The sequence below is a fragment of the Cinclus cinclus genome, chromosome Z (assembly GCF_963662255.1).
Source record: "Cinclus cinclus chromosome Z, bCinCin1.1, whole genome shotgun sequence".
In the NCBI taxonomy this organism is placed as follows: domain Eukaryota; kingdom Metazoa; phylum Chordata; class Aves; order Passeriformes; family Cinclidae; genus Cinclus; species Cinclus cinclus.
Window position 1 is genome coordinate 33529663 of NC_085084.1, and position 15080 is coordinate 33544742.

Here is a 15080-nt window from a genome sequence, read left to right on the forward strand (position 1 = left end):
TCAAATTCTCATACTTCAATAAACAAATTTAGAGGATTACGGTATATTAGCCTAGACATATTGCATGAAGATGTGTTTTATTGTGAAAGCTTAGCTGAATGCATGGAAGGATGACATTGCCAGTAAATATTAAATTTTAAACACATTTTTTTTTTACCTCTTTCTATATTGTGGGAAGTTTTCCCTCCCATTAAACTTCGCTTGAATACAAGGATTCTCCTGTTTTTACACTAAGAATGGAATAAAGCACATGACTCAGATCTGCATGTCTGTATATGAAGTTAAGTATTTACTACTCCATTTGTCACTAAAGTTTGCTGTCTTCTCTTGAAAAAGCCCATGTAACTTTTGACAGAGAACATCTAATCCAAGACAAAATGGAAAAACTTGACTGCTCCCTACATATATATATATATTTGCAGAACTGTACAAAACTAGGTTCCCAGCAGGCTGGTGCCTTGCTCTATTATGCAAGGCAAGAGATTACTCACAACCCTGTCAAAGGCAGCAGGCAGGACCCAGTATCCTGTTTTCTCATGGTGAGTCTGATCTCCAGGGATGCTGAGCACCTCTGGGCATGCAACGAGACCCTCGACTGCTTTGCTTAGAAGCAGAAAGCAAAAGACCCTATTTGTCATCATGTTCATCAGCAGTATTTTAGCTGTTGGCTTCAGAGGCCATGAAATAAGACTTTCTGGTGCCATGAAAGTCTTGCTCTGTACATTGCAGAATAAGATCCTGCAGTGACTAAGCCTAAGCAGGAGGCAAGCTGCTGACAACAATTGAGTGCTTTTATGTGGAAGTTGAACATGTCAGGGAGAGGGTCTGTTCTTGTGGAGTTCCTCTGCTCTTGGATTAAACCTGGGCTGCACAGACTGAGGGTGTTCATTTATTACCACAGTACTGTTGCAGCATGCCTGAGCAGCAGAACTGCTTGAAACCACCTATTCAGGTGGGTTGTTTTTTTGTTTGTTTTTTTTTTTTTTTTCTCTGAATAACAAATTTACCTTCAACTAGCTACTGTTTTCTGAATTTATCCCAATTGTATTCAGATGTCCCACCAAAACCTAGCCAAAGTGTTAACATCTTATTTGGCCTGAAAGACACCAAGCTAGCTGGAAAATTGTTTCCTTCTTCTGGAAACATCTTCAGAGACTGGTTGTCTGTTACAATTTGACATAAGTTTCTCAACAAACAAACAAATACACACATAAGTATATGTATAAAATTTACATTCACTTTCCAGACAATTCCATGGGCATGGAAAGCCTCATTTAAGTGCAAAATTCTTTTTAATTTTCTACAGGACATCTCAGGTTGCTACAAACTAAAAGGCTGGTTTTCTCATTTCCTACTCCGACAACTCAATATGTTTGTCTGGTACAACTTATGGTTGACAAAAACCAGCTAAGTAGGAACAGCTATTAAGACTTTCATCACACAGCAACTTTTTGGCATTCTGGGAGCTTGCACAGGAACTGGGGTTTTGTGAGATGCTAGCAGATTACTCTATGCTTTAGCAACCATTGCCCTAAGACCTGAACATTCAGATTCACACATTGTGTTATACCACATCCCTGTTACCTACACTGTAGTGGTCAGGTAAGATGTCTGTGCACAGCATGGAACATGCAACTTAGTGATGGGCAGAATAGCCAGGATTTGTATTTCAGTGTGTAAACTGCAGGCTCTGATTTTGAATGGTTAATCTTCACTACTCACTTCACATTTTCTTGCTATGTATCCATAAGCTGTGAAAAAAACATCTGTCAGTCAGGTCCTTCTCCCAGAAAAGCATGGCTTTGAGACCCCTGAGTGGACTGTCACCATGCATTCCCCATACAGAAATATCTGTCATTTTAGAAAAGGCACAAGAAAATGGCATTTTCAGAAGAGTCAGATCCCACTCTGAACATAACTCACAGAAGTCTATTCCTGAAGCAATTTTTGAGGTACTGAAATATATTTTAAAGACCTGAGTTCACTGACATCTGCTCCTAGTCTCTGCAAGATCTGTGTCGCGTTCATGTTGCATTCTCTGTGTCAAGTATGTGTCTAAAATCCAAAAGTGTTAGAAACATTCCAGTGAACTCAAGACCAGTGGAAAATTAAGCTAATATGTATATGTTAATGCTATCGATGATGGGTTAGTCTTTGAAAACTCTCCTGAGCCTATCTGGTTCCTAGGAGATTTTCAGAAGACCCATGGGGTCAAGGACATCTGTTCCTTGACACATAGAAAAATAAAATCCTGCTAGGACAAAGGGAGACAAATGACTTCTACACTCCCTGACATCAGCCAGCTGTTAGAGTTCATGCTGACATCTCTCAATCCCTCCCAAAATGAAGTGACACGATTTCAAAAACTTATTCAGCCATAGAGTACCACATTCTTTCATACAGAGAGCTCCAGAGTTTCATTCAGCTTTTGATTTCAGCTGACAGTCAGTGCTGCCCTGCTGCCAGTGTGCCTACAAGCTTGGGCACAGTATGCAGCAGGAAAACAAAAGGGAGGGAAAGGGAGAAAATAAAACTAAAATGTGATTTTTTTTTTTTTCTAAAAATGAAAAATTGAATTCTTTAACCTTTAAACATGCTTGTTTACTTACAGAAATCGTACTTCAGGCACAAAAGGTTTGAGTATCAGTCACATACCACTTTAAATTGAAATAGTATCAGGATTGTCCCATGCAGTCAGCTATATTATCCCCTATCAAGAAGTTGACGTTGCAGTTTTTGTACACATACATATATATAAAGTATGCATCTTTCACACAATGGTCTCCTGGTCTGAGTTGACTCCAGTGGGGTTTATGTAACAACAGTACCTGTCATAAGGGCTGCTATCCTTGTAAGAACAGACAATGATACTATCTTTAGGAGCCACAAAAATGTTGTCTTCAACGTCAGGGCAAGGAGTGCTGTCCCTGCTGGGAGAAGAGCTCTTCTTCTCCAAGGCACTGTATGTGGAGCCATCTCCCACGAACACATTCTCTGGCATCTCTGGGTAACAGCTCTCGAGGTATTTCAGCATCTTCTCCTGCTCCACCTTTTTGGTGAGGTTCTTGCACTCTGCCGTGGCAGCGGCGGTGGTGCCGGAGGTGCAGATGAACACGGTGTCCTCTCCCCTCAGCCCTCTCCTGTCCTTGCGGTAAGCTTTCCTGGCCAGCTCGTCACAACTTCCCTTGCCAGACTCCAGGTCCGAGGGGGTCCTTAGCAGCTCCATGACATCCCGGTCCTTGACGTCCTTACAGCACGGACGCATGTTCTCGGGACATTTGGTGCAGCCGTCGGTCTTCCTGGTGAGGGCGATGGCGGCGATGCCCGGCAGGCAGATGGCCGGCCCGATGGCCAGCAGCGGGATGTCCCCCAGCGTCTCTCCCTTGATGCCGGACACGGTGAACATGAAGCCGAACACCAGAAAGACGCTGACCAGAGCCACCACCAGCCCCGTCCGGGGGTTGATGTCGTCGGGTCTCAGGGTCCGCGCCATCCAGCTGGTGCGCACGGGGACGCTTCCCTCCCCCGGAGCGCCCCTCGGGGCGGCGGACAGCCGCTCCCCGGCTAGCTTCCGAAGTTTCCCGGGGAGCGAGGCACGGAGGACCCCGACAGCCGGCACCGCTCCGCTTTCCCTCGGTGGAGCCGCAGACGGAGGGCGGGCCGGGGCCGGGAGCTGTCCTGCCTCCTGCCTCCTCCCTCGCTCCCTCCCTCCCTCGCTCGTTCCCTCGCTCCCCGGAGCCGGTCGGAGCGGCTCTCCCGTCTGTAACCCCGCCGCGCCCTCCCACGCTGGCGGCGGGCGCAGGGGGCTCAAACCCTGCCAAAGGCCGGGGGTGCAGAGACCGGACTTCCAGCAGCAGCGGCTGGGGAGACAGCTGCCGCGAGGGTTCACCTGCCCGGTCTCTGCCTCCTCCTCCTCGTCCTCAGCCGGCCCCACCGGAGCCCCGCACAGCCGTGAGTACGCGCACCGCCCGGCGCGGGATGCTGCGGGGCCAGCGCGGGGACTCGGCGGGGTTGCCCCTACCTGATTGCCCCTTCCAGCGGGGCCACCGCTGCTTGAGCGGCCGCTGCCGCCACCCCGGGCAGGTTTTCCTTCCCGGGCTAAGGGGAGAGGACCCCTGATGGGCGTCTTTCCACGGGAAGCCGGCATGTGCATCCTCCTCACGGGCCCCTGAGCCCAAAGCCTCTTCTTCGGTGAGGACGGGCTTGCGAAGTAAATCCTCTCCCAGGCAGACAGCAGTCCTGCCCAAAGTCTTCTCCCAAGTTAGGCACCAGTGGAGAGCAAGGCTTTAGGAGATGTTCTGCGGCGGCTGGATTTCATCCTGAAGGTGGCCCTTAGGAATAAAGCCTCTCCTGATGTTATTCCCTCCTCAAGAATGAACATAGGTGTTGGGGTTCCCTTGGTATCCATGGCCTGCCGACTGTGATGGTGACGTTCTGTCCCTGTGATTTGATGCACTTCGATGATGATAATTTGAAGTAAGCACCACCAGCTGAATGAGTATAAAACAGGATCTCAAATAGGTGGGAATGTGGAAAGGCAGCAGCATCTTCAGGCAGGTTGCCAGTGATACAAAAGACTAAATGCTTTCATCTGGGGCAGAGATGCTGGGAGAAAAAAGGAGTGGTACCAGAAAGCTTCCAAGAAAATTAAGGTAACAGAAAAGGACACTGAACTAAAACTGTGAAACCATGTTTTCCTTAAGTTTTCTTATAAATATGATTCATTTTCCTCATACTACAGACTTGGAAAACTCAGAGAAGGTAGTTTAGAAAACACTCAGTGGTTTATCAGGTCATGAAAAGCATGGGTTTTATTTACCATCCCTACACTACAACATCAACAGAGCACCTGTGTGTTGTAGATTTCCAGCTTGCCTCACAGAGAGCAAGTTCAAGAATATAATTTTGTAAGTGGGAACAATTCCTGCCTTACAGGACACCTGATGGGATGTCAAGTTAAAGTATTTTCTGTTTCATTTGAAGGATGGATAAAAATGGGAGTAGAAGTGCACAGTGGAGAGAGTTTTTAGTTCTGTGGCAATGGCCTGGGTTTGAGATTAAAGCTTTGTAATGGACCATGATCATTGTTACAATTTGTCTTCCAGAAAATTGTCCAGTAAAATTCACACTGAACCCCTCACCTGTTGCAGAATGGGCTGAAACAGGAATGTTTTGGACTCTTTTACAAATACCTTTCTTGACAGAAAGATTTAAAAACCAAAAGCTTCTATCCAGCACAAGTTTTCTACTTTTGCCACTGTGCAAAATACATACTTAGTAGTATGAGAAATGACAGTAGTGTTCAAAGCTCCTATTTTCCAGAGTGAAAATTTGCTGTTTCTTTCCATCTGCTGTTATTCAGATACACAGCTTTTATGTCCACATGTTGAAATGAATAATGCCTTTTTTTAATCCATGAGCTAGATTCTGGAGGAAAGGAAGTGATTAACCTTAAGCAAGCCTGTCCCACATAACTAAAATGTTGTAAAGTGAAAGGTATGAAGTAATGAATATGTTGGTAACTAATGCCATGTAAATCACTGTTCCTGCTCCCTGACCTTCCTTCACCTCCCCTAGTGCATTTGAATAGATTTTCAAAAAATTGGAAATTGTTCTTTTGTTGAAAAACAAATTATGATGCCTGGGAAAAGCAATTACCTGAAGCTGCATTCATCAACAGTCCTTCAGAGATAGAAAAAGGACACAGAAATGTAAATATTAGTGGCATTTGTGGAGGGGAAAATTGCTGTAAGAGCTGAAGTACATGTCAGAATATCTAACAGGAGTAAAAATGGCCCTTCAAATTTAAGCGACAGGCTTACTGAGATGGAAGAGGGAACATCTACTTTGGAACAGAATGCTGTTAGTGGACAGAAAAACACAGAAAATGTCAGGACAAAGGTGGAACTAAATGTCTTCAATTTGTCCCTTTGTGAGTGATTTCAAGACAAGATTGTATGCTTCCAGCAGGAGGGGATAGAAAGGGAAAACAACCACCCAGTTCCAGGAAAGCATGCCACAATTGTTAAAATTGTCTTTCCAAGCTAGAAATCGAGAGATCAGCAAGTGCCACTTAACACAACTGAGCAACAATGCAAATGGTTGAATTTTCTATCCTGTTCATAACTAGAAAAAAAAATACTATTTTGAGGTGAAGTATGTTTCTGTTCTGTTGCTGTACACAAAAATTAGGTACTCAACCACATTTTTACCTCACTTTTCAATGGCAACCTTTCTTCCCCCCTCTTGAGTGGATGGGCAGCCCGATGGGGACTAAAGGAAAAAAGTGTTCCCTACTGTAATAGATCAGGTTTGTGATCACCTGAAGAACTTGAACATGTGTGTCTATGGGATCTGGTGAGATGATGTGCTGGATAGAGTTAATTTGTCTTTGCAGCGTCTGGTATGGGGCAGTGTTACGGAATTGTTTTGAACACAGTGCTGATAATACAGAGGTGTTTTCATTATTGCTTACATGGAGCCAAGGCTCCCTCTGCTTTCTGTACTTCCACGCTAGTGAGGAAGTTGGGCATGCATGGAAGGCTGGAAGGAGACACAGCTGGGACAGCTGATCCCAACTGACCAAAGGGATTTCCAGACCATGCGACATCATGCTTAGTACATAAAGTGGGGGGAAGAAGAAGGAGACGTGGGACATTTGGAGTGATGATGTTTGTCTGCCAAAGTCACTGTCAGGTGTGATGGGGCTCTGCTCTCCAGGAGATGGCTGAACACCTGCATGCACTTGGGAAGTTTAATTAAATTAAATCCTTGTTTTGATTTGTTTGCATGCATGGACTTTATTGTCCCTATTAAACTGTCTGTATCTCCACCTGACTTTTCTACCTTTTACCCTTCTGATTCTCTCTCCAGTTCCAGTGGTGGAGAATGGTGAGTGAGCAGCTGCTGGGACTTGGATACTGGCCGGAATTAAACCATGACATACTTCCCAGAGTCCCAAGGGAATTAGCTTACATAGCTGCCAAGCCACTCTCCATGGTACTTGAAAAGTCCTGGCAGTCAGGTGAAGTCCCAGGTGACTGGAAGAGCAGAAATATTGGACCCACCTTTAAAAAAGGTAGGAAAGAGAACTGTGGGAATTACTGATCTCTTAGCCTCCCTGGAATGACTTTGCTATTATAACCTACCCAGTAGCTCTCTAAATTGTCTATAGAAGGATTTGATGGGTGGGCTGCTCCATGGATAAGGAATTGGTTGAACAGCAACACCCAAAGGGTAGTGGTCAACCACTCAATCTTCACATGAAGACTGGTGTCCCTTAGGGATCTCTCTTGGGACAAGTACTGTTTAATGTCTTCCTCAGTGATGGAGAGACATTGGCAGGCTTGCAGCCAACCTGCTTTGAGTGGCTGTTGACACACCTGAAGGTCAGGATGCCATCCAGAGGGACCTGGCTAAGTCTGAGAAGTGAACCCATGGGAATCTCATGAGGTTTAACAAGACCACATACAAGGTGCTGCATGTGGGTCAGGACACTCCCAGTATCAGCACAGGCTGGGCATGAACAGATGGAGGGCAGCCCTGTGAGCAGGACTGGGGGTGCTGGTGGGTGAGAGGCTGGACATGACCCAGCCATGAGCACTCCCAGCCCAGAAAGCCAAACGTGTCCTGGACTGCATCCAGAGCAGCATGGGCAGCAGGGGAGGGAGGGGATTCTGCCCCTCTCCTCTGCCCTGGTGAGACCCCACCTGGAACCCTGCATCTAGCTCTGGGGTCCCAGCACAGGAAGGACATGGACCTGATGGAGTGAGTAAGGAGTAGGGCCACCAGGATAAGAGGTATGGACCACCTTTCCTATAATGAAAGACTGAGGGAATTGTTGAACCTCATGAGATTCCTGTGGGCTCAGTTCTCCATCTCACCCACATCCCTCTGGATGACATACTGTCTTTCAGGAATGTTAACTGCACTGCTTACCTTGGTGTCATCTGCAAATCTGCAGAGGGTACATGCAATACCTTCTTCTATGTCGTTAATGAGATTAAATAACACTAGTCCCAATACCAGCCAAGGTACAACCCTTGTCATTGATGTCCTGATGTCCATTGGAACTCTGAACTGTTGACCATTACCCTCTGGATGCCACTGTCCAACCAATTCCTTATCCATCTTAAAGTCCATTTATCAAACCCATCTCTCTCCAATGTAAAGAGCAAGGTGCTGTGAGGGACCATGTCAAAGGCTTTACAGAAGGTAAATGATATTCACAGTCCTTCCCTTATCCACAGATGTAGTTATTCTATTCCAGTCTATTCCACTCTCTATTTCCAGTCACTGGGGATTTCTCCTGACTTCCATGGCTTTGCAAATACAGTGGAGAGTGATTTGGCAACTACATTAGCCAATTCTCTCACGACTTTCTGGGATGCACCTCAGTGGATCCCATAGACATGTATGTTCTGGTTCCTCAGGTGATTGGGAACCTGATCTCATAGGGAAGAAAGCACTTTTCTCACCCAGCCCTCACCTCGCTGTCCATCCACTTAAGAGATATGGGAGGAAATACTGACAACGAAAATAATCGCTGAGTACCTCAGCCTTCTCTCATCCATTCTTTCCAGCTTTTTAGTCATGCCATCAGAGGAGTACATTTTCTTTGACTCTTCTTAATTACCATGGAGAACCCAAAACAGCTATTTGGATAAGCAGCTTAAGATTCCTTTGTGTTTTTATGTAGGTTTGAAGATAGAGATCAGAAAAGGATGGACCAAGATGGATGTGATGAAAAGGGTACCAGTTGAATGGCATTTAATTTTGCCTGGTACTTCTTTCTTAAACCCTTCTCGGAACCTGCTGTTTTGCAGATATGATTGTCTTCTTGAGTCAATGGCTTTTTGCAAGAGCAAAGACTTTCTCTGACCAAGCAGTACTGCAAAATCCATGGAATAAAAATATGTGTACCATGTTTTTAATATCCTAAAGTTAAAAGCTATGGCAAATGGAGTTTTGAATTAATACATTATAAATGACAGCTGGCTTAGGTATAAGATCTTAGCCATAACACGCAAGAACTCCACAAGTCCTTAATAACATCATAGGTAATATTAGACTCAAATTTTCACCTTCCAAACTCTGAGGAAATGCTAAAACTTGATACTATTTTTGAGTATGGGATCATGTAAGTCCTATCTGTAATTTGGATTTGGAACATGGGACTTGTTTTGCTAGCAGGTTTTGTGTGGATTGGGATACCCAAGTTTCAAGCTTTTATATTAATGCAATTGTGCACATATTTGAGCAACCCCATCAGCTTGAGAAGACAGTCAGTCATTCTGCTGAGGTCACTGGCAAGCACTTCAAACCTGCTCAAGAGCTGCCTCACAAAAGTTCTTCCTGTCTGCAGCAAGTACTCCTTGCTGAAAGTGGATGCTGAATGTGCAACATTCATCTCCAGGCCTTTTAGTACATTGTGTTTTCTTGGCAGCATATACAAAAGGAAATACTTGACAATTTTATTTTTTTTTTGTAATGTGAAACTCTGTGCTATAATCCTCATATACCTCTGTTAAAAGATTTTTTTTTCTCTATTTTATAGTGCTTGTTGTTTACCCAGCTTCACATAGCATAATTACCTTATTGTATTTCTTAGGGCATCTGTGTCTTCAGCATCAGGCACTTCTGATGCCTCTTCCATGCCTCTGGGCTGCTCTCAAAAGTCCTCTGTTGTCTTCATGTCTTCAAGCACAAGAAGTTCACCTGAGGGAGGATTTTTGGGCTCTGACTATTCACTCAAACCCCTGGGTCTTGCTCTTTGTAGACAATAATTTGTGCTTGACTGCTGCTTGCTGGCCAATTGGCCGGATGTGGAAAGACTCTGCTGATGAGAGCATCTGATCAATAAACCAGGGGCAAAAGAGAAATATCAGATGCCTGAAGGGCTTGTGTTTTGTCACTGAGCCATCACACCAGGAGTGGGATTCAGAAACCCTGCTAGTGAGTCATGCATCCGTCTTGAGGTGACCTCGGGGACTTAGCAGGATTGCTGTGGAAGAGGTACAGGCTGCTGTATGAGTCACGGCATCAGGCAATAAATTAGCCAATATAATTCACTGGGAAATTTATCTAGCTGCATCGCTCTGCCTGATGTGCTCTTTCCCTTTGGGGAACTTCTGATTAAATATACTTTATTTCTTGTATTGAAAATTGCTCACAAAAAATGCAATAGACTCAGGGGAGTCACCCACAACTACTGCGCAGTATGCACAATGGTGAATAATGGGTAGCTTGCTTTGTCCCAGAGAACTTACCAAACACTTCTTCAAGGGGGTCTCTAATTGAGTTGCTTGTCTGTGGAGATGGAGGAAGGGAAAATAGGTTGTCTTGACCTACCTCTGCTGAAGAAGCTAATAATTTTTGATATGCTGGAACATTTTTTAAGCAGTTTTAAGCATAATCATGACCATGTATTAGGGTACTTGCAATGACTAATTCTTTCTGTGAAGATTGCTGTCATCCTTCCTGTCTATTTAGAAAAATTTAGTATAAAACTAAGGGGACTGATCAAAAGACTATGCATGTTCCTTGCAGGCTCTGGAAGACTGGAACTTCCAAAGCCAATTAAACTTGAAGCAAATTTAAATGGGGATGGATATAATCAAAATTTGTAGCTCATTTGAACAACGCAAATACACATTATAAAAAACCGTCCTATGCTGTGCATATGAAAGAAGAAAGAAATATTTGTCATAACAGTCCTGACAGCCTGACCCATGATTACTTCATGCCACATCTGCACCTTTGCTAAGGCGTAGCAGCTAATCGAGAAAAACATTTCCAGGCATACAAATGACAAGAAAATGATTAGAAGCAGACAGCATGGATTCGCTAAGGAGGAAGACATGCTTGATTAACCTGATAGCCTACAGTGAAACATTTGGCCTGCTGGCTGAAGGAAGTGTGGCTACTGTCTGCTTGGACTTTAGTAAGGTATTCGGCACTGTCTCCCATAAGATCCTCCTAGACAGGCAGTTGTATGGCTTAGGTGAGCAGACAGCGAGCTGGACTGACAACTGCTTGAATGGGCAGATCCAAATGCTGATGACTGGTGGCAAACATCTAGCTGGATGCCAGTGACTAGCAGTGTAGCCCAGGGGTCAGTACTGGGTCCTTCAACAATCTTCATTAATGATCTGGGTGATGAGGCAAGAGTGCACAATCAGGAATTTTTTCAGAGAACATAGAAGTAGGAGGAGCAGCTGATATCAGAGGATCATGTTGCCATCACAGGGATGTCAACAGCCTTGAGAAATGGGCTGACAGGAACCTAATGAAATCCAGCAAGGGGAAATGCCCAATCCTGTACATAGGGAGAAAAAAAATATATATATGCTAGGTACTGCCCACATGGAAAGCAGCTTGATAGACTAGGACATAGGGGTCCTGGGGCACACTGAGCTGAGCATAAGACAGAAGTATGCCTTTGTGGCAAAGAAGAAGAAGAAGAAAGATGTCCCGGGCTGCATTAGAAGTACTGCCAGCCAGCTGGGAGGTGACCCCACTCCTTTACTCAGAGCTGGTGAAGATATCCCTCGAGCACTTTAGCCATTTCTGTACTTCTCAGAAAAGCCATGAACATATTGCTGAGAATCCATTCTTCAATGGACCCTCGAATTGAAGGGGCATTAGGATGACTGAGGGACTGGAGCACGTCTGCTGTGAGGAAAGGCTGAGGGACCTGGGGCTGATAAGGCTGAAGAGAGAAGGCTCAGAGGGATCTCATCAATGCCTACAAGTATGTGAAGAGAGGTCACAAAGAAGACGCAAAGAGGGAGCAAAGCTCTGTCCATGGTGCCCAATGACAGGACCAGAGGCAGTAGGAGCAAACTGAAACATGGGAGGTTCCCTCTGAACTTCAGGATACACTTTCATTGTGAGGATGACTGAACACTAGAGCAGGTTGCCCAGAGAGATGGTGGAGTCTCCATCCTTGGAAATACTCAAAAGTAATCTGGACATGGTCCTGAGCAACCTGCTGTAGATGACCCTGCCTGATTAGAGGTTTCTTCCAGCTTGCAGCATTCTGTGATTCTTTTATGGCAGAGAAAATAATGGATGAGTGTGGACACATGTGCACACCCAGGCTGAGCACTCTCTCATCACAGTATGCACTGGAGAGAGATAGGCAAAGCATTTTTTTACTGGAGATGAGGATGCAAGCAGCTCTCTTTGAATGGGTGAAATCTGCATGGTACACCAGGAATTCTCTGGGGAAAAGTGTGCAATGGGAAACAAAGTGTGCACATAAATCCCAGGGCAGCTGTGCTCTTGAGTAACATGAAATCTGCTGTTTTTTTAGAAGGCAGCTTGTCTAATACCAACTGGGGATGGCTTCCCTAAACCACTTGCTCCAGCAGATCACCAGCCATTACATGTCTGCAGGTACCAGGAGTGGCTTGCTGTGGTCCTATGGTAGCCCTTCACTCTCAGGCATTTCCCTGGCATCCCCCCTTCTTTCTGCCTTTGGGAAATATCTGCTGCTTCACCCTCTGCCACCCAGCAAGCCAAGTATCTGAGAGGAGGTTTCTCAACCCCTCCAGCAGCTGTGAGGCCACAGACACTGCTTGGGGGACATCTCACCTCAGCCCAGCTAGCTGCTACTGGTGGCTGCTGTGAAGAATTTTCAGGGCGTCTCTAAAGACCAGGGGAGAGAGGTGAGCTCTGAGATAGGTATCTGCCAGCTCTGCTCTCCCAGTGATCAATACCTAGCAGTAAGCGACAGAAGTCTCCCAAGGTTTCCTTCCAACACCATGAACATGTTGCTGAAGATTGTCTTTAGAGGAAACAGTGTTTGAGTTTGCACCTATAGGTACCTTCCATGAGGAGTTATGGGGAAGAATATGCAGAAACAATTGTAAGGAAGATTTTGCTGTTTTCCTCCATGGATAGTGCAATGTACAGGTAGGAGTGGTAGTGGTAAGGCCTCTGTGACGAAGTGGGGAAAAATCAGATATTCTGTGGTCCAAAGCAAAATGCGTCTGCATCACCATGGCCCTTGCATGACACCCCTGTCTAAAAATTAAGAATTGACTTTTACAGACATCACTCATAAGAGAGGATAAATGTATACTTGATCAACCTTAGTGCACTACCGACTAGTTAGGCAGCTTATGGGGACAGCTTCATAGATGGCAATATTCCTTTCAATGGACTTGTTCCCTTTTCCCCTAAGCTGCACCCATAAGTATCCACTATCTATCTGAGCCATTGCAGATGGTGAGATGACAACAACTATGAGTTAGTCATGTTACTGTGCTGTATTAGGGAGCAGTATTTAAAGGAGAGGTTGCGTGTTCATGGTGCTGGGAACACAGCTCTGTGAATGCTTTATGTATTGACCAGACCCTGGTGTTTACTACATGAGGAGGTGTGTAACCACAAAGTGTGAAGAGCAGTGATGGGAGAGGACTTTGCCAGCATTACATGCATTTCAGTGTAGTAGGGTGTTCTTGTGTTTCAAAGGTATTTGATGCAGGGCTGTAATAAAGATTTTATTGCTGTATACTTGGAGTGCTTGCAACATTTAGAGTTGCTAAAATCTTGCATGCTGATATCAGGGGATGTCAAATGGCTCCTGATTGCAAGTGTGGGTGTAAGTATACTGCTTTTCACTCCCTTTCTGTAGAACAGACCTGTGTCTCTGAAGAAACAGGAAGGATGCTGTAAAAACAGGTACAAATGTTGCAGAGGAGTAGCAGAGCACATGAATGTCTCCAGCCATCCCACAGGAGGGAGGGGTTGGTGCCAAACCTTGAGTGTAGGCTCAGAAGGGCCAGACCTGTTCCTCTGCCCAGCCTCATTTCCCCTGCTCTCTACCTGCAGCAGAGACAGCGCAGGCCACTTGGGGCAGCTTCATTTGAGCAGGGATGCTCCTCACCACATCCCAAAGATACTAGATTTAGAGGGTGCCAGAAAATATTTACCCAATGTGTTTACTATTACTGGCCCTTCACAGCCCATCACCAGACATTCCCTGGTTGAGGCTCCATCTCTACATCCAGTATCAGGCATCAGGCACCCTGCGTTGTCTGCAAGGGATCTCCAGCCAACAAAGAAGGACACATGGCAGGTTCCTTCTTTTTTTTTTTTTTTTTTTTTATTCTGCTGGTTGCTGTGAAATACTGTCCAAAGTGTGTGCAAAACTGTTTAAATCACTTCCACCAAAGAATACATTTTTCATTTGGCATGGTGGTAAGAAAGAGAGAGTAATAGAAATTTTGTAACCTTTTGCTCCTTCCTTCAAAGTGCAACCAGTTCCTCAGACTCGGATGGCATTTTGGGTCACCAGGGTGTATGGGCACTGTCTCTTTAGCTGGCCTATTCCCAGAATCCCTGTTATAGCAGGACAGCTCTCAGAGGTCTGTGCCCACACAACAGGCAGATGGGCACAACTTGTGCAGTGTCAGACTTACACAGGATAAAAGCCCATACATGTCCTTGGGGCTTCCAGTTGATTCCAAAGACCCTCCTCCAAAGACTAATTTTCATTTTCCATCCAGGAAGCAATGTTCAGCTAAGCAATAGAATATGGGCCCCAGAGTCTCCTTTTTTAGACAGACATCTTATCCCAGGCACACTCACCTGGCTTGGACATCCCTTCAACTCATTTCCCTATGGGAAGTGAGTACAGGCCAATCCAAAACCCTCTTTTGCTGCTGTAATGGTCTCTGAAAAGGAGCAACCAGCCTTTGGTGTGTTTTGAATTGTACCTTGTTCTTTGACAGGAAGCTGCAATGTGGCAGAATGAGAAATTAATTAGCCTCATGCTGCTGCAAGCATTTCCAGTCCCAGCTGACAACAGACTAATTAAGAACCTCCCTGTGGTGTCTATTTTAGATAACCATTTACTTTGATACAATTTAACGAGGGCTTTTCTAATGGTTTATTTCACAGGCAACTCATTCGATTAATGGGTGGCAAATAGCAGGAACTTGAACAGACATTTTGAATTCTCAGCCACCAAAAGTCAATACAATTTTGCCAGAGTGCACTAATTTTTTTTTGAGGCAAAACACATGCTTCCTTCTGATATTTTGTGTCATGTAATTTACCTTAACCTAAGT

General features: G+C 45.1%; 1 protein-coding gene across 1 annotated transcript; it reads right to left on the minus strand.

Moving 5' to 3' along the window:
* Positions 1–2770: 2770 nt before the first annotated feature.
* TMEM215 (transmembrane protein 215) lies at positions 2771–3493 on the minus strand. Its single transcript, XM_062514065.1, has one exon. It carries the CDS (start codon positions 3491–3493, stop codon positions 2771–2773), a length of 723 nt encoding a protein of 240 aa, XP_062370049.1.
* Between the last annotated feature and the right edge of the window lie 11587 nt (positions 3494–15080).